The sequence below is a fragment of the Netta rufina genome, assembly GCF_964035555.1.
Source record: "Netta rufina genome assembly, chromosome: Z".
Classification (NCBI taxonomy): domain Eukaryota; kingdom Metazoa; phylum Chordata; class Aves; order Anseriformes; family Anatidae; genus Netta; species Netta rufina.
Genome location: NC_140126.1, coordinates 26,515,377 through 26,536,331, shown reverse-complemented (window position 1 = coordinate 26,536,331; position 20,955 = coordinate 26,515,377). Strand labels below are relative to the sequence as shown.

General features: G+C 34.9%; 1 protein-coding gene across 9 annotated transcripts in view; it reads right to left on the bottom strand.

Annotated features, from left to right (window-relative positions):
- Positions 1–253: 253 nt before the first annotated feature.
- Positions 254–20,955, bottom strand: part of JAK2 (Janus kinase 2) — a 92,392-nt gene continuing 71,690 nt past the window's right edge. For 8 of the 9 annotated variants that reach the window (XM_084305493.1, XM_084305498.1, XM_084305495.1 and 5 more), the window contains 10 exons: positions 20,305–20,443; positions 18,953–19,104; positions 17,744–17,894; positions 16,936–17,072; positions 14,962–15,151; positions 14,068–14,192; positions 9,167–9,339; positions 8,095–8,212; positions 6,178–6,291; positions 254–4,368 (listed from right to left, as the gene is read on the bottom strand). In XM_084305493.1, the coding sequence (XP_084161619.1) occupies positions 4,261–4,368; positions 6,178–6,291; positions 8,095–8,212; positions 9,167–9,339; positions 14,068–14,192; positions 14,962–15,151; positions 16,936–17,072; positions 17,744–17,894; positions 18,953–19,104; positions 20,305–20,443 (1,407 nt within the window). In that variant the 3' untranslated portion in view covers positions 254–4,260. Of the gene's footprint in view, positions 4,369–6,177; positions 6,292–6,963; positions 7,248–8,094; positions 8,213–9,166; positions 9,340–14,067; positions 14,193–14,961; positions 15,152–16,935; positions 17,073–17,743; positions 17,895–18,952; positions 19,105–20,304; positions 20,444–20,955 lie in introns of those variants that run through there. The other variant, XM_084305499.1, reaches the window with a different exon arrangement.

Genomic DNA, 20,955 nt, shown 5'->3' with positions numbered 1-20,955 from the left:
AGCACTCAGCTTTTTGTTTGGTACATAAAGATTCCTTACAAAAAGATAAACACTACATATGGCTAATTCTGGGAAAGTCACAAACTTGTGTGTGCTGTATTATACCCCTTTAAACAGAGCAGTTCTCTTCAATAGCAACTTGAACACCATAAAATAATTTTAAGTATTATATAAATGAAAATCTTTGCAGGCATGCGCCTTTCATTGTATTTATTTTATTTTTACTAACCATACTCAAAAGAAATGCACAGTTTTCAGTTATTAATACACAGTTTGCTAGAAAATATCCCCTTCACGTTCTCTTCAATAAGCCATGTGCTCAAATGTTTGCAGTCCAACTACAAGTAGCACGTGTTTTTTTCTCCCTTCCCCCAAAGGGACTTTTTCTACTTTAATATAAAGTATTGTAAACCTCTTATTCAGAAAGCAAAATTCAGAAAAAAACCCTTCTTAGTCAAACATCTTTCAAAATTGCTGTCTGGCGTTGCATAACTTTATGCAGTTTCTTTTGGTATAGCAACCCTTGAATTTTTTCCAACAAGTTAGGTCTCTGTGAGTATTTTACATTTAAGGCAGACAATACACAGCTAAGAAATACATCGGCAAATATTTGTCATGATATGGCATTTTCAGTAGACAATATCAGTTTTTCATAAATCATTGTGCATTTCTTATTTCAGAAAGCTTCTTTGTTGTGTAACATCAGCCTTTTTCCAACAGTCTTCTTGTTCTTCTGAACTTCCATTCTTACTCTCAGAAGTCTGTCCTCCAGGTCTATCCTCCAGATCATACATTCCTGAAAAGCTTGCTTTCTTTACACAAGAGTTACATTTCTTCATACCTTATGCAGCAACATCTTTTCTCACATATATCAAGACAGTTGGCCATATCTCAACCAAATGTAAAAATCAAAAACTTGATTTCTAAAAATAATTTTACATCTTTTTTTACAGTTATTTGTCTGTATGTATAATAATAATTATCTCAACTGTGGAAGCTTTTAATCAATATCATGACTCGACAGAATTTGGGTTTCTTTTCTTGAAAATCCATTCCTCATCTGGCTTATTACATGACTGTTGCAAGGTTGTGGAATATGTTTAAAATGGATTTTGAAGCTTAGCATATTTATACCGATAGGCAACAAACCAATATTATTTTAGACAATACTTGTTTGCAGAGATTTTTTTAAGATACATTGTGCACTTACTGAAAAATTCTTTCACTTCAAATATAAGTGCAAAGCAGTAGTTAGGATTTTAATTCTACATCATAGCAGCAGTCATGTATGCATAAAACAGCACTTTTCCTACAACAAATCACAGCATTTTGAGTAGCATATTGATTACACTGAAGTGTGACAAATGCAATGCCAACTGAAGAAAGATTCTAAAACAAAAACTGATTCTGTTAATACAAAGACTATATAAAAATATGGCATTATACAACTCTACTGTAGATCTCAGAGCTTTTGAATTGCCATTTTTATGTTTTTTTTTTTTTTTAATTAAAAAAAAAAGGTTACATTTGGCATTAGCAAATTCAGCAAATCACTGCATTTACATCTTCAACAGCTTTTTGAGAAAACCATGATTCTGTCTGCACCAGGACCTAAACATTGACACTGCAGGTGATCACACATCCCCTGAGTCCTAAGCACTACTTGGTCCTATTCACCCAGCTGAGAGTACTCATCCTGAATGATAAAGCCCTTTGCACAGACTTGTTACAATGGACTAAATATGTTCCTGACCAACAGCACACAATTATACTGCAGTGTAAAGATATGGCTTCCTCTAAAATTATAAAGTATTTAAGTAAAAAATCCACAAAAACACTTAAAAATTATCCTTGAGTTCCACACTATATTTAAGCAATCAAATAGACTATGTAATCAGTCATACTGTAGTAGAACAAGCAAAAGACTTTTTATTCACTTGAAAAAAGAGCAGACTGGAAGATCTCTTCATTGCATTAGACAAACCTCCCTGAGATTTTTACATAAATTATGTTTAGTCTATTATATATTGGAAACCAATTGGCTACTCACTGTCATACACTGCAAATTTTACATAGTTCCTGCATATGTTATTCCAGCTAAAATGCTGTTTCAATGCTTTAAAGCTTTACCTTCTCTTGCTACCAAAACAAACAAACAAACAAAAAAAACCACCACATACACACAACTGAGACTAAACATTCAAAGACATTTCTTGCATGAAATTTTTAAATCATCTTGAAAGCAATGTATAGAAGTAGAGAAAACATGTTAAATTGAACAAAGCACTTTAAAATTATTTGCAGCTTGAAAGCTGCTTGTGAAATTAGTTTAAAAATTATCTATGCAAGAGTTTGGTGGCAAGAAAACCAACAAAAATTTTTATTAAATGCAATGGGCAGAAAGAGGACTGATGGTGCCCCTTCGCTACTTACCAATCTCCCATATTATACAATCAGAATTTGGAACGAGTGATTGTGGGAGAGAAACATCATAGTGGTACAAAACTTTTCAATACTGGCACAATGTTAATCGAATAAGGAATTTTTACTTCTTTTAAATTGAGGTACTTAAACTTATGATAAGATGGATGTATTTAAATCATAAATCTTAATGAGGCCTCAGAGTGAAGTAACTCCTCTATTTCACATATTCACTGCCACGAATTTCAGAAATGAACACTTCATTTTAAATACAAATGTGCATTTCAAGAGTTTGCCGAGTTATGTAGCTTTGATTGAGCCTCTCTCAGCAAACATCCAAGAAGAACCAGCATTGTACTTTACAACAATATCTAAGTAAAAAAAAAAAATATATATATATATATATATATATTTGAATTTAAAATAAACAAAACCTGAAACCTTTACTGCTTTGAGATATGAAATTATTCCCCAAGTTTTATGCTTGGAGGCAAAAACCAAACAGTTGCCTTGTCTATAAATTTGTTAGACTTATTTCAAAATTGGAATTATACACAGTAATCTGTTCAAGTAGTTTTGACCTCCTTCCAGTTATCAATAACTGGGATCATGTTCTTGCCCCTAGCTGACTGTGGAGCAACTGCACTTATATTTCCTCCTTCCAAATGGTCTTACATTGGGTTTTACCACAGAAAAAAAAAAAATCAGATAACTTTGGGTCAATTCACTGCAAAATTGACCCAAGGTGTTTGCGACTGGCCATATCAGACATAAGGGGACATAAGCATTCTTTTAGGGTACTGGGAGGAATGTATACGATGATGATCATGACATCAAAGTGAGCAACTGGGAAATGGAGGGCATTTTCTATATTTTTAATTCTGTTTTAAAAAGTTTCCGATTTATAGATACACTGAGAACTACATGAAAATTACAAAGATGGAAGGAATAAAAGAAGTATTTAAAAGCAATATGTTTGGCTTTTCAATACTCAGAAACAAACTGAAGACACTATCTTGTATAAAATGGCTTCAGTTCTACTTGTTATATTACATCTTTAGATATGTTAAGGGTATCCAATATTTAATCAAGACAGGAAAAGAAGAGTAAGAAAAAACAAGAATGTTTGCCTTTTCATTTTAAATTAAAATTTTCACATTGGTAAGTTTTCTGTCTGTCCAAATGAAAAACAATTTGCTCCCTTCCCCTAAGTATTTTTATACATCACACAGCCTATTCTGTCTCCTTGCATATATTGCTGACCAACAACTGATTCAGACAGGCACAGTAGAAGTTGCCAGATTACATAACCACTTCCATTTCATTATACAGAGAAGCCATTTCTGCATCAACAATGAAAGTTATAAAAGTGTATTAACAAACACAAGCCCTTGTGCAACACACAAAACAGGGTGCCAAGTCACTACAGACTTGTAGTGAAAGGACTAGGAGTCTTTTCTGTGCATCTCCATTTCAACAAGGAAATACACTGTCTTTTCATTTCTTACTCACACCATATTTTCAGTCACCTCTTTTTTTGCACTGCCAAGTAAGGCAAATAATGGTGTTGTAGACTGACCATATATTAGATTATTTTATTTAGAAAAATAATTTCTCTCCCTATTGTGAATTTCAACATGTTCTCATAGTAACAAATATATCCTGATAAAGAAAACCAGCAGGATTCCTCAGTTTGCAGATTCGGATAGGATATTTGCCACACAGATTTTACTCCCAGGAAAGATAGATGCACAAGTGCACATATGTCAATTATACACAGCAGACCAAGTACATTTTGTTCTGCATCACAATGCATCCTCTTAAGGAGGGACAGTTTTCTTATCCACCCATGTTGTCCCTTATATGATCCACTCGTTGAGCAAGATCCCTAAAGGTGGGGCGCTGGGTAACATTGTTGTTCCAGCATTCTTTCATGATAGCATAAATCTGGAGGAGAAACAAAGAAAATCAGTATTAGGTACAGGCACTACAGTTAATAGTTACTCTGAACTGGTCCAAGAACTATAACATACATTTCTCCATATTCTTATATTAAATTCTTCATTATCCTTGATATCTAATCAGAAAGAAGACAGAACTAACTGAACCTACTTCTAGTAAAAATGAATTTGACTGAACTTTTTGAAGATATTTCTATTACAATAGGCATTTGGCCACACTCTTTTCCTAAACATGTAACTGATACCTGGTCCCAGAATAGGATTTCTATGCCAGCCTCTTTATCTATACATTTCTCACTAATTTAACCCAGATCATTACCAACTTCTCATACTACCAACACTTTCTCAAGTATTGCTGAGGAACTCCCTGCAAGGCTCGCAAGACAAATGTAGCTTTCAGTTCTTTTGTTTTCAGCAAATCTGGAATTCCTGCATCGACCTGAAACTAAAGCAGCTTGTATGCTACAGACATCCAGAAAATTTAAGATCTGTTATGACTACCCTCTTAGGATCAAAATGGGAAGAGCAGTTTCTGACAGAAGAGAGGAATTTCCATCTTGCTTTGATACCTGAAGTTTTGCAAAGATTCCAGTGTCTGATATTGTCAGTTTCAATATAACACATTCTGTATTATCATATAAATATGACATTCAGGTTATCTGTGAAAAGCTAAGCAATTCAACAGTTGTGATTCAACAGTTGTTATACTCATATGTATAATAGAAGAAAGGTTACTTCAGAACTTCTCCTTTAATTTTCTGTATACTAGTTCTTCTCTGCCCCACTTGTACCGTTGTTTTTCCTCTAGATCACTTGACCCTGATCTCTCTTCTGTCTCCAGGTTTGAATGAATTATTTCAGGACTTATTGCCAAGTGTGTCTGGTTTTAAAGGGATGCAGGATTTGATCTGAGCTACAAGTTACACAAATAAAACATTCTTTCCTTACTGATTCACTCACCCAGCCCTACTAGTTTGAATCAAGCTGAAGTGCCCCCTCTTCTAAAGAGCAGAGAATTAAGACTTAGAAATATTTTTTTAAAAACACATGGAGTATTAGCAAAATAAAAGAACACTGAATTAATGTGTGCACTGAAGATGACTTTATAGGCATATAAAATTCAGTATCTATGAAAAACCTGCGTACAAATCTAAAGGCCCTGACCATATAAAATCTGATTCATATAATTCATTGTGGCTACAGACTTCAGGTAGCTCCTGGATGAGAATGCTCGACAATGAATAATATACATGATAAACATGTGTTGTTTTCCTGTACTTGAGGAGGAAAGAGCAAGAGAACAAATATTATCAAGATAAAGTTTTTTTTTTTAATCTTGGAATTAAATGTGATTCATTAAATCTGAAGAAGCTTTTTTTTTTTTTTCTGCTAAACTTTAAACGTCAAAAAATCCACTGTTCACAATTTTGAACAAGAATGTTTATATGGGACTTCTATGGACCAAATTCTATATACTAACTTCATTGCTTTAATAAATTTACATTTTTGCAGTAGAAGCCTGAGTGCTCCACTGTAGCAGTCAGCCACAATAATCCTATTTTGTATATTTAGAAGGACTACATACTGGGCTCCTGAGGGAATACAATCTAAAGAATCATAAAAGAAATGTGATTATACTCATCATGTAACTGATAAAATAACAGCACAACCATTCAGGCTGTATAAATATTTCAGTAATCCGTGCAGAAGGAAACAAGGTTTGCATTTACCATGTACTCACCCTTACTGAGCACCTTTCAGACTATAGTAATGTATTACTATAATAATACTTCACCTCATCAGGGCATCCATCTGGTCTTGGCAGTCGTCCATTATTCTTCAAAAGCTCTATCAAATGAAATACAATCATCTGCCCTTGTTTATCATTGCCAATCATGCGCATGAATTCCTGAAACAGAAGGCCAACTATTGTAAATAATATTTGAAGGGAAAAAAAGGATGCTGAAAAATCATTACCAAAGCAAAACTCTTTATAAGAAAAACCTTAGAAATTCTATAAATAGCACAGTATATAGCAATGATAAAATTATAAGTCCAGACAAATATTAATAATCACCTTTTTTTGTGTGTGTGTGGAAGACAATAGGATTATATACACAAGATCTAAAGCAATAAATTAAAATCTTTAAAATATTTATCATCATCTGATGATTACCTACTTTTAAAAGGATAAATCTTACTGCTAATTTTAAAGATCTTCCTGAAACATTAACACAAGATCTTGATGCTTTAAAAATCCTTAACAAACAGAAAACAGGCAATAACTTCCTGATGTATTAAAAAAAAGACAAACAGGATTAATCAGTAACTACAGGCCAGAAAGGATGGCATAATTAAAGCCAGCCAAAATGCACTAGATAAATATTGCTAGCCAAAATGAACATAATACTGAAAGTAGATAAAATATTTCTCAGAATGTCAGAGATCAAAAGTAAATGAGCAAGTATTTATAATATATATATTATATAATATCTAATTATTCTGAAAATAATTTCTAAGCATAACGTAATGGCACTGTTACTCATCCAATGCTACATATATTTCTTTAATGATGCTTGATATGAAAATGAGAAATAACTGTTGGTAGAACATGCGAACAGACAATGTCAATAATACAATGAATAATTATAAAGATGATGAAAGACTGCTTTGGCTAATTGGTACAAATGATTTTTTGTTGATGCATAACAGAGTAACCTACCCAAAAAGTTCATTTATTCAAAGTATATTCCAACTGAGCCCATGACTTACTCCATTACTTTCCATCTCACAGTCCCTTTGAAGAATTCCAGATGTCTGTTTGTTCCTACACAGGGAGTGCTGTCCTTGCTTTGAGAGTTCTTCCTTGATAGTTTAGTAATTGTATTAAATTACTTACAGGTCTGCTGAGGTCAGTGCAGCAGTCTTCCAAGTACATTTTTACCTACAATCGTTGAGCTCTCGAGACTACATTTGCCATGACTGAAACACTAGCCAACAGTGAGGACAGCTCCACTACATATATAATACTCAGCTCTCCCCTGTAATGCCTGCAGAGCAATGCTAGGTATAAGTAACATATGCTAGGTATAAGTAACAATGCTAGGTATAAGTAACATCTCCATTTCCAATTGGAGAACTGTTTTGTAGTGCAGAAGTAATATTTTTCTGTTTAGTGTAAACTTGTCCTTAAAAGCATCTGTAAAGAGTCTGCAAAAATTATTCCCTTTCTTTCCTGAAATTCAAAAGATTATTAGCTTGGGTTTGAGTAACATAACAAAATAACTTTAAGAGTAACTACATTTAAAACAACTTAACGTTTAAGTAATTGTTTGGCTTAGCCTTTGATTTGGAATGGCATTAAATATACTTGTCATGTTGCAAAGAAACAGTTGCATCTGGGATCGCTCTCCATGAAGGATAAGAAAGATGAATCTATACTTAGAGACTTTAAAATCTTTCCCAAACAGCTGGGAGTTACAGTGTGGATAAAATTTGCACAGACTATCAGGTGATTTTCCAGATCTCTTTTGCTTCCTATGTCTCGATAGTAATGTTTCTCAGCATGCTACTGCTTCTGATTGGATGTGGTCTCAAATGTGAAGGTGTCATCTGAAAAGGATCAGTAACTCTCAAGCTATTTAAGTACAGTAAAAATCTATCTTTCTGAAAACTTAAATAAACCTCCGAGAACCATTCATTATGTACTTACAGCTGGTGGGCTTTTGCTCTTTTCAATATAAGTGAAGAGTTCATATAAGACTACACCAAAACTCCACACATCTGAGGCCACAGAAAATTTGCTCTCTGTCAGAGATTCTGGAGCATACCTGCAAGACATAGTCAAAAAAAAAAATTGTTATGTGTGATTTGTGGCTTTTTTAGTTTTGAATATATTTCTTTTACTAAGACCAGGATTGATTTTTCACAAGTACGTACCCTTAGTATACAGGCATTAGCACATTCTTGTTTCCTACCATTACCTTCACTAATTACTGTTAATAGTAACTAAATGGTACTGAAAAACACAAACTAGCTTACACTAACACAGCTAGTGATTACTATATCCAAGGCTATTTTTTTTTGTTTGTTGAACAAGATTTTAATGTGAAAAGGACTGGAAAGAAAGACAATTCTAGCCAGTAAGCACCTTCCATCACTTTCAGTAAGCTTTGACTTGTGTCCCAGGTACTTCTGAACTCTCAAAAACATCAGCTGTGATGCCATTTTATAGTATTTTATTCATCCTTTAAATATTACACTTTAATAGCGTCTACAGCAGCTATATAGACAAAAATCACAGGTATGAGATTGAATTTTCTTTCATTGTCAAGACAGAAAATGGTTTTATCACAATTATCTGCGAGACTATTTTCTAAGTACTCCTGTGTCTTCATTATGAATACACAAAACAGAAGTATATGTTCTTGTATTCTGAATGCAGTTGTATAGGTTGTATAGTTGTATAGGGTTTATATGGCAAGGTTTAGTAGCAGGGGGTTGCAATGGTGGCCTCTGTGAGAGTCCAGAAGCTTTCCCATGTTAGATAAGAGCCAGTTTCTAAGGCATCTTTGAAATACCTAAGTATTTTTTTTTTCATTAAAATATGTTGAGAATACCTACATTTACACCATATAAAGTTATATATCATGAGCTTGACCTTCACAGTGCTTTCACAACTGAGTTGGAGTTTGCACTTCATAATTCTACAATATGCAAAACAATTTGCTGAAAATACGAAGCTGAAAACGTGCCATGATTTCATATATCAAAAGAAGACTTACCAAAATATAGGGCTTTCACCAGGTTCTTTCACTTTGTAGTACTCCTTATCTTGTGGCAAGACTTTAGTCAATCCAAAATCTCCAATTTTAACTCTGTTCTCATTCTCCACTAAGATATTTCTTGTTGCTAAATCCCGGTGAACGTATCTTTTTGTACCCAGATACTCCATACCCTAAGCATAAAATTCACAGACACAAAAGAAAAGAAAGTTACTTTTAGCATTAAGTGACTGCACTTCCTCTAAAAGGATAAATTAAGGACAAAGTTAAAACCAAAGACTGTTGAATATTTGTCTTCTCTAATGAGTTACTCCTCCAAATGCAGGGTCGTTACTTAACTGATGGCAGCTACATAGAGTACCTCTCAGAGCCAATAGTTCATGATTACACAGCTAGATAGCTGTTACAGCTCCAAATGCAATTTGCCAGTAATAGGTAAAAGGAAACAAAATTTGGGCTAAACTACATAATACAGGGCATATGAAAAGTCTCCTATTTCATTACCCATTTCTATTAATCTTCTTCCTTCGTTTTCCACATCCTGATTGCTTTATCAAACTTTATGATTCCTCAGATCTGACACCTGTTCTCTGGCTATATTTGCAGTTGCCTGGAGCCATGTCTTCTTTTACTGCTGTTGTAGCTCCCTTCTTACCAATATACATTCTTATTTTTGCTATCAATAAAGTGTAGAAGAAGCCAGTGAGTGAAGTGACAACCAAGCTAAAGTATTAGAGCATTACAAAAAAGAAAATCTTGCTTACACAGCAATCAATGTTGGACGGTGCACAGTGTTAGAAGATCCTTGACTCTCACATGTGAAATAAAACACCAAGGAGGCCGTCAATTTTACAAGAAAACGTCACTCCAACAACCAAAAAGCAATAAATGATGTTGTAGTATTGCTAAACTCAAGTGTTTTGGACATTAATATTATGGATTTATTCTCTCCAAAAGATTTATCTCCCTTTTTGTTTTTTTAAGTGAAAAAAATCAGATATAAGTTTTAACTTTTTTCAGATTCTTGTTACTGCCTAGTACCGCTAGATGGCATTGCTGTTTATATAGAACATCTCATTCCAAAACAGGGTTCAGAACTGCCCTGTTCTCCATTAATCACCTATCTGCTGCCATCCTGAAAAATACCAAATCTAGCTTTTTTCAAAGCCAGACTCCTGGGTTTCATATACACTCAGTCAATGGAAATGCTATACCTTTTTATTACTTTTAAATACTGTCCTGAAAACAGACCTAAAATTTATCTGATACTAATAAGTTTCCTGTTACAACAGGCATTTTCCAGGCTCACAGAGATGGTTACTTGAAATCATGCAAATTTTGAATGGAAATCATAATCCTGTGGCATGACAGGAGCTGAGTTTAACTACACTGTTTCAAATGCTTCCATCTTCATCGTTTAAGAGCTCGCTGTGGGGCTCTCCAGTAAGGACACATGAAGTACTTTAAGCATTATGAGATGGAAAAATAAATTTATTCTTAGCTTCTTCCCCTATCAGCAAACATTTAAAAAAAATGTGGGGCCAATAGAGCAAAAAAGAACATCCCAAAAATCAGATGTACTGAGGGGAAAAAATATACATATAATTATATATATATTTATATATATATTTATATATATATATTTATATATATATATTTATATATATGTTTATATATATGTTTATATATATATTTACATATATATTTATATATATTTGTTGTTCTGTTGCCAAAATTCTTTGAAAATTTGACTGTAGAGTCCAATTGCTTGCCACCAGACAAACAGCACTACTGACACAAGCTGCACCCAATGATAGCTGTACTGATTTACATCTACAGAAATATCACTCCTAGCAAATGCCATCTCTGAAAACCCTGTTTTTCACAGTATGAGATGTGTACAAAAAATGTCGTCTGTAAGTCAGGACAATTCTCACAGATTAGTAGTAAGGAACCAGAAATAAGCAACTACACTCAACTTAACCCTCAGGTATGAGCCATGCCTTCATTCCTCTCGCAAATTTGAGGCAAGAGCAACAAAGCAGAAGGAAAAAGATTTTTATACAACAAAAAACCATAACAAATTCACAGCAGGAAAAATAGATTTGAGATCCTGATAGTACCAAACATAGCAAAATAAAAAAAATATCTAAATAAAAGGTGAAAAGGTGTTAAGCTAAAAGAACGAAAAGCATTCAGATTCCAGTTTCGTAATATTAGGCACTCACTACAATTTTAATATCTTGTCATAAATCATAACTTGGATATTTTTGTCAGAGTTCATCAACCAGCTTTGAAGATCCTTATTTTTTAATTCAGCATTCCAAATTAAGCACAGAACCACTAGCTCTCTAGATTTTATCAACAGTGAAATTCTGCACTAGATCCTATGAAGAAAAAAATAAGCTGTTTTGAATCACAGAATCATAGAATGGCCTGGGTTGGAAGGGACCTTAAAGATCACCTAGTTCCAACCCCCCTGCCATGGGCAGGGACAGCACCCACTAGATCAGGTTGCTCAGGGCCACTTTCAACCTGGTCTTGAACATCTCCAGGGATGGGGCATCCACAACCTCTCTGGGCAACCTGTTTTAAGTGCCTCACCAGCCTTTGAGCAAAAAATTTGAAGCAACAGAATACTGCAGAAACATCAGAGCAATCAATATAACCTCTGCTTTACAGGTAGAACAGTGAAAAGAGGTCAAAGCAAAGCACATCCATTTTAATTCTTGGGCTTTGACTCCCTTAGATGTTAGCTGCAGATGCTTCTTTAAGAGTAAAACCTTCATATGGACTTCCCACTTTCTGGTACTGCATGTGCCCATGCTTTGTCACATGAAAGCAGGAAGTTCTCACACTTAAGTATCTGCATATTCTAGCTCCCTTACTCCTGGTGTCTGCTACTTAGAAAAAAGTCAATCCATCTGGTTTCTGATTTTTCAGCACCATCCTGCAGACCTGCTGTATTTTGATGTTTCTCTTACATATGTATTTATAAATGCATACATATATGCATGTGTACACACACACACACACAAACACACCACGTTTTTCTTTATACCTTCTTGACCTTAATTCCTTTTCCAAAGTTTCCTGCCATACTCGCACTGCCTGCAAAAGCCAAAATCTACTTTTCAATCCCCCTGTCAGATCCATCTGTCTCAGAGGCCAGGGTCCCAAAAACTGTTGTCACTGTGACACTTTATTAAAAGCCTGAAGGTTTGCAAATACAAGCTTTCACAGCTGCTTCTGGGAATGAACAGTGCAGATATCTTCTGATCCCTCAGGGTCTGCTGAGATGGCTACAGAATAAAACAAGTAAGCGGCTGCTGCTTTTGCCTGTTCAAAAATCCCTGATTGTTCTATGAAAAATTCAGTCTCCTTCCTCCTAGGTGGTGCTGAGTTTTAGACTTTTCCAGATCTTTGCTTGAAGGAAGGTTGTTTAAGGTGATTTACCAGCACTGATACCAAGTTATTTTGTGGCAAAAATAGCGAGAGAATTTCTAATGCTTGAGACCTTTTACTAGAGAGAAACTTACTGCTTTGGACCCCTTGATAAGAGGACTTTTTGAACCCTCTTTCTGTGGGTAGTCACATGTTTAATACTTCCTCTTTGTGAGAAGACTGACACTTGCCATAGACCAAACATTTCCTGTTTTCAGCTCTGTTGCAGACTGCTTGCCCATCTAGGAGGCTTTGCTGGAGACAACTCACCTAGCTTTATTTCAGTGAATACATGAATACGTAGAATCGGCTGATAAAGAAGCATGCAGCATTCATCTGGACATGCTCCAGGTTCAGCAGCTAAAAGGTTTACCAAGTCAGTCCAGTTACAAGAAGGAAACTATCAAGCTGTGTTCACCAGATGAAAAGTTCGAATGCCTGGAGAAGATCTTGCTTTTTGCAGAGACTCTCCTGCCTCGTTCTTGTTAGGCCTTTTCTAGGGATAGTGCAGACAGAAAACGCCCTGAATGTGGCAGGACACAAGTTTACTATATGTGAAAATAGGTAGGGGCTACGTACCCTGAAGAATACCCACTAAATAACCTACTGTTTCCATGCTTGATGTGGAAAACTGGGAATGGAAGTTACCTTGGGGAAGGGGAACAGTGAGAGCAGAGTGTGCGTGGTGTGTGTGTGTGCATGCATGTCTATCTGCCTGCTTTGCTCTTTTCTTTCTTTATTCAAGCTGCTGAACACGCAGAGAAATCTATAGTGTCCATGTTCCTCATATCTCAAGCACAACAACAGAATAAATCTAGGGCAGGTATACACCCTGCTTCTGAGGAAATGAAGTAGCTACAAGGGAGATCATATTTTTGCCTCTCTTTTCAGAATTTTATGAGGGATTTTCAGGGCTAATCTGTGAGACTAATTTTTACAGCTTTGTGAACATCCATGGCCTCTATTTCTTCACACAAAAATCATATATTTTTGCTCCAGTAGATTAATAAGGTAAGAGTATTTGCATTTTAAAGAAAATGTCTTAAGCATATGCATACTGTTAATAGTGGTTTATAGCTGAATATCTAAGTTCTGAAAAATCAGTTACAGTATGTCAAAAAGTGTTTGCTTGGACAAGTATATGAACTCTTCCAAAATTCTATTCCAGCTCTCATTAGGAATAAAAGAGTTTTTAATTCTTCTGAATGAAAATATGAATTAAACAAACAGTAAAATAAACGGTAAATATTCTCCCTCAGTTAGCAGATGGATGAGTCAATACCACTGAGATACTCAGAAATTTGTAAAGTTCTTGAATATATGAATATGCATTGCTATTTTGTAAGGTCTATGCTTTGCTAGCAGCCCAACAATAAGGGATACACCAAAACAATTGATTTCTGTACAAAATGGAGAGATATTGTTGAAAAATATTAATCATCTGAAAGCCCTCTTACTTTGCATATCTGAGATGCATACAGCAAAAGCTTCTTGTGGTCCAGTCTTTCTTTGTGTTTCTGCAGATAATCTCGTAAACTTCCATACGGTAAATACTCCATAATTAATCTCAGATTCCTACGACCTTTGATGACAACAGCAAAAAAAACATATAATTTTTCTGTCATTTTCCAATGCAAAGTTTTGAAATAGGTGTTTACAAACGAATAAAAGTAATAGAGAAGTCTTACTACCAAAACACACAATTTATTATATGTTCATCACTAAGCAATTTTTCATCTGTTAGTTAACTGCATTTGTTAAAGAAATGCCATTTATTTAAACATAGCAATAATGTGGATCCATATCACCTCATCAAGACTTCAGCTTCTATTGCTAAAGCAAAGCAGAAGTGCCACCCATATGTGTCTTTGTTTTATATAATTCCTCTTCATTGCTGAGGTAAAACTCAGAATAGTAACTGACATCATCTGTTCTGCAATTTTACCATCTTTAAAACTTAGTCAGATTTTGAACGCAAGTTTTTGTGTTTTTTTTTTTTTTTTTTTTCTTACAGTAAGACCTTGGGCAAAAAAACATGTTTTCACTCATTTTCAACATCATGAACGATTAACTCAAATAAATCTGTTTCTGAAATTTCTTCCTGTCTCCTGTTATACAGACTATATGAGAAGTGATATTATCCACTCTGGAATATCACATTAAGTGACAAAAAAAACAACAGTTAAAAAATGGTTATATTTTCCTATTTAACCCCAAATTAATTTCTAGGAAGACTTTCATACTTTAAGATAAAGAAAATGGGTAACTTTCATAAACACTTGTTTCTCTGAATTTCTCGCAGTATGCATGCTTAGGTGCATTGCTGAAGGTGTATTCAGTATAGCACATACCTGCACTGTAGCACACTCCTTTGTATTTAACAATGTTATCATGCTGCAGAGATTTAAGTATTTCAATTTCTCTTTCGAAGTCCCTAAGGTGCTCTTCTGTGCTATGTTGCAGCTTTTTCACAGCCACCACCTCTCCAGTATTATCCTGTAGGGGGTCATACCGGCACATCTCAACACTGCCAAAATTTCCCTAGATCAGAAGTAGAAGTATTTGAATTACAAATGAGTCCACACCATTCTCTTTCTTAATAAATGTTCATAATAGCCTCAGTGCTCAATGTACTAGCATTAAATAATGCAATTATGTAATAAGTTTTATGTAATACCAGACAATTATTTAAGTGAAATACCACAAACCCTACCTGAAAAAAGGTAGGAGTGCACGATCACAGGTCACAGCTCCATAACAACTGTCTATAAGAAACACGCTCTATGAAAGGAAGCAAACAGCACTGGAGGAAAGGAGGGTGACCTACATTTATTTTCTCCCCCTTCTCCACAAATTTCTATCTACAATTCCATGACACCTTCTGAGATAGCTCTTTTCCTGAACTTGCAAAACCACATCACATTAAGGCTTCTCCTGGCTGTTTTTTGTGTTTTGTTTGCTTGTTTGTTTTAGTTTTTCCCAAGCTGTCTTTCTGTTCTACTTTCTTCCTTCTCTCTGTTCAGATTTTCTTTACCTTCTTTTTTGCAGTCATTACCTACAACTCTGTTCCTCTCCCTCTGCCATTTTGTTGTTTAAAGTCAACAATCACCTGCAAATAAAAGTAGTTCTGCTACTTTGCTTTCAGACTTGTTTTCCCTAGTACTTGGAGTCAAATGAATATGTATCTATCATGCCAATAGCAATACAAAAAAGCAAGAGACCATTCTGGAAAAATGGTACTTTGGTAACACTGTCAGCTACACTAAGTCATCTATCTAAGCATGCTTTCCACAGCCAGCCTGCAATGACTTGCAAAACTAGCAGTGAAATGATGACTTCTAAAGTCTAAAATGTTCAAGGTTTACATATATCTCAAACACACTACTGAGTTCAGAGACTGTATACGTAGATATCCCAGAATATGCATGTACAAAAAAAAAACCCACTAGTTCTATGCAAGATTACTCTGGAACAATTTCAAATGAATCACATCTGACAAAAAACAAGTTTCAGATGCAGCTGTCCTGGCTTGGGCTGGGATAGAGTTAATTTTTTTCCTAGTAGCTGATTGGGTGCTGTGTTTTGGGTTTAGGACAAGAACAATGCTGATAACATACTTATGTTTTAGTTATTCCAGAACAGTGCTTACACAGAGACAATGACTTTCTGCTTCTCATGCTGCCCTGCCAATGAGGATGCTGGGGGTGCACAAGAACGTGGGAGTGTTCATGACTACAACAGCTGGTACCAACTGGCCAGAGGGATAGTCCATACCATATGATGTCATACTGAACAAAAACTGGAGTGGTTGGCCAGGGGTAGGGGGCTGCTGCTCAGAGACAGGCTGGACATCAGTCAGTGGGTTGTGAGCAATTGCATTGTGCATTACCTGCTTTGTGTTATTATCATCATCATTATTTTCCTTTTCTGTTCTAATAAATTGTCTTTATCAGTTTTACACACACACACACTGCAGTTGTCTCCCCCATCTCACTGCAGGGGTGTGGAGTACACAAAAAGATGTATAGTGCTTAGCTGCCTGATGAGTTGAACCACAACAACAGCTCAGCATTATTAAGAAATAACTGGAGAAATTAGCCTTTCAGTGTGATTGGATTCATTGTAGAGACCAGCCACCTTTTTCCTATCTAATTACCTTGTGAAACTGAAAAAAGAATTGAAAGGAACTTGAAAATCGTGTTGTGACTCAAATTATTACTTTCTGTAATTGAAGTGTTCAATGTCACATGTATATGGGGTCATCAGAAGATATCTGAAAAAGATGTTTCTTTTCTGGGCATTTAGAGAATTTCCAAACAACCTACCTTGCCAAGTTGCTGTAAAAACTTAAGATGTCTTTCTTCAAATTGTGTTGGGTCCCGATCTTCAAAAGCCCCAGAAAATCCAAGTGCGCCAATTCGCATATTTGGCAACATATCATTTTCTGTCAATAACTCGTAATCTGAGGGGAAGGAGGAATAAAGAAAGGGAGAAGAAAGCACAGAGAAGCAGAAAGGAAAATGAAAAAGAATATTACAATGCATGTTCTACCTCTGCTAGGCATACCCTGAGCTTAGTGGAATATTAACAATCCCCTTAATTTCTACATAGTAATTTCCAGCCATAGAGACAAAGAGTTATTACCAAACAGCCAAATACCTTCTCTTAACTCACAGTGAGTCTTGCTGTAATTTCCAAATACAATTTTTTACAGGCCTATTGTACTTCAGTTTAACAGCTATTGTGCAGTGACCCCACAGCTGTGGAGGAGAGAAATGAAAACCTCACAAGTGCTTGTGATAACATGCATCTTTCTCTTAATAAAATAAATAATGTCTTTCTATTTTCAGAGACAAAACAGCTTCACAAGTATTCTTGGTTAGGAGATAAAAAATTTAAGATAGATACTAATCAAACCAAAAAACTGCTTTGAATAATAATGCTAACTTTTAATGTATTCTCTCAGAGCAACCTAAACAGTAATAATATAATACTGCTAACTTATGTGTTTGCTTTCGAAAGAGGTTGTAGATTAACATCTCAAAACTGAATGCGCTATGTGAAAGTGAAACAATAGAAATCAGGGTTCTTTTTGTCTAGTGTATTCTTGTTGTATCACAGACTTGGACTCACCTGGAGTGAACAAACTATTCAAGTCACGTATAATTGCTCTAAATGAAGGCCTGAAATCTGGCTCATAATCCATACAGTTGTTTATAAGGTTTGCTAGCTCTGTCCAGTTGGGTGCAGGAAGTTGGTGTCTGTCCTCATAAAACTGTAGTTTCTGTAATTAAAGAGAGATAAAAAACACCTTAATATATCGCCACAAAGAGTTGCGGTAACCATAACATTCTGACCAAAGCAACCAAAAAATACAGCTCTCAGCCTAGGCTTTTTATCTCACCAACGTGCACATCTGACCAATTTACATCAAAAGCCAAGACTGACAATGTAGCAAAACTGGCAGAATTTAGAGTAATGAGTTGAAAAATTCCCAGGCAGTTACTGGTGGAAGGTAAGAGAGAAAGATAATGAGAAAGATGGTGTCTCCTTTGTTGGTAATTTCATGAAACCTAAATTGGATGAATCCAACAGAAAGATTTGTCCATCTTTGGGCTATGTGAGCTTCTTTAGATATAAAAAGCTTCATTATTATTACAAAAGCATGTGGATTAGTAGCAGACAGGAGGGCAACTTCTGAAATACACAGATATCTAAAAGCTAGGTCTAAAGTAGACCTTGGAGTTTCTTGTAAGAGCTGATTACAACACCTGGGAAACTGGATCAGACTTTGTAAGAAGTAGTAGTCCTTTTATAATAATACTATAAATCATTTTAGAGAGTAGTAATCATCTTTTCCCTTCAAACTACAGAGTAATTAAATACAGAAGTAGTAGTATTTTCTGTGGAATATAATTCCCTCACACATCTCACCTCATGTTAAGACAAAGTTAACAATTCTGGTTTAGATAAAATAGAATTGTCAGCAACACACACAATCTTACAGAATGTAAGGTGTTCAGTAACAGCGTAACTAGAATAATGCCAATTAAAAGCCATGTACATTGTTAGGAATGCTTTTTCCTTAAAATTATATACTGTTGTAACAAAGCAACAGAAATGTGGGCAATATAATAGGGCCAAAACTGTACTTGTCCCCATAAAAATCAAAAGCAACAACATAAAAACCATCCTCAAATCATCACTTCTGATCACTGCCTACTAGTAAAAGTATAGTTTTGCTTACAGAGGTCATGGGCCACACCATTTTACATGCTGATTAGTTACAGCAGCATATGTGTTAAGTATCCAACTTATTACTGAAGATCCAGTAATATTTACCCTTGAAGAATCCAGTGCACTCAGAGGTTTGTCTCCTCCACTGCAGATTTCCCACAAAGTAGTACCAAAACTCCATTTATCTGTAGCCAGGCTTAATTGTTTGGGATTCTCAATACATTCAGGTGGAACCCATGGTATTCTTTCAAGAAGAACTGTGCAGTTGCACAATGGAAACAACATGTTAAGATCAATAATAAAACTAGAAAATTTTATAACATATTTGATTCAGTAAAAATTATTTTAGTATACATAGGTATTTCATTCTGTGAGAGGTTTTTAATGCCTTTCCAAGTTTTTGTTCTTTCCCAGAAAATGCTACAGAATATCTATAAAAATAATACTTATGAAACCGAATAGAGAATCATTGATTTTATTATAAAATTAGACTAATGTTCTCAAAAATTGTAAACCTTATTTTCAGATTATATTTTTGTTCTGATTTAACATTTTCCCCAATGTTACCAGGGTTTAGTAGCTTCTGTGAAGTAACTAGATTGCAAAGAGCCAGAAGTACTATACTAGTTGTTGACACATTATGGTGCAGCAATATAAAGGAGCCACAGTGAGAAATTCCCTACTTTTTGATTTTTGAACTTTTGGTACTGATTCTAGTAAGAGGCTTAAATATGGTATTGCGCTGATGCAGATTTAAAGCTTCTTAAAGTGAGATCTTATAAGATTAATGAAGGCTTCTTATATTAAAAGGGGAAAAATTAATTGGAAACTAATAGCACTACGCTGCTTATAGTATCTTAGGTGCATTACTTCTTTTGGTATCTATAGAATCAACAAATCTAACGTATGTTTGTTTTTCCATTAAAAAGACTATATAAAGAATAATGTTACTTCAATTTCATTAGCATAATGATCTTGCAAGCATAATGATCTTGCACACACTATATGTTTCTTCTAGACTGAATTAATTTTGCTGTTTATAAAGCAATGAAACAGCCTCAGTGGCAGAGGCTTACTTTTAGTATCGTCAGTGACTTCAGGTATTCACCAAGAAATGCAGTGGAGATAATTTAACTTAATTTTCAATTGAAACCTGATCAATAATAGGATGCTTACTCCAGCAGCAACCTGCATGCTTACTTGTGGTACATTATAGTATACTAATAGCACTACCAGTGAAAAATACTTCTTCAGATTGAGGACAGCAGGAAACATTTCCACAATGGATAACTGTGTGACAGCTGACTAGAACTGCAGGGATTATTTTAAAGGGATAGAAGAATGAAGTAACTTATTATGACAGCAATGGTGACAAGAAAAAAAAAAAAAAAACACACAAACAAAGCTTAATTTTCAAGTCATAAGCAATAAACAAGGAAGTTGACACAAAGACTTACTATCTCTTGGCAAAACTGTAATACTGATGCCAGGATCACTTAGTTTTATAAATGGAAGGTTTCCAGACTTCCTGTCTTCCTCTCTGATAAGCAAGATGTTTTTTGCACAGACATTTCCGTGAACAAGGCCTTTATCCTCCTGATGAACAGAAATGCATCTTTTATATATAGACAAAAAAAAACTACCTTTGAAAAGGTATTTTAAAAAAATCAGTACTTCACAGCATGCGGGAAACAAAACAAATAATGATCATAGATAAGGCACACCAAATTTCAGAACTTTCACCAGTTCCTCTCAAAGTTAACAGTTTCTAGCCAAATTACTTTCATTTTAATTATCTACATAAAATTTTGAGTTAATAGCTATCATTATATATGATACATATAAAATCATAAGGATTGCAAAAGACCTCCAAGCTCATCTGGTTCAACCATTACCCTACTACCAGTGCCAGCCACTAAACCATGTCCCTAAAAGAACAGTTAGATTCTGTTAAAAGGAAAATTAATCTAATCACATATCCTGTTTCAAATAAAGGTCTTTATGCTCATTTAAACTGATAGAAGATTGGTACCTAATGCGCAAAAAGAATGTACTGGCCCTTTTAACAGGGAAACACTTTTTCCTTCCAGTGGTTAGCTACTAACACT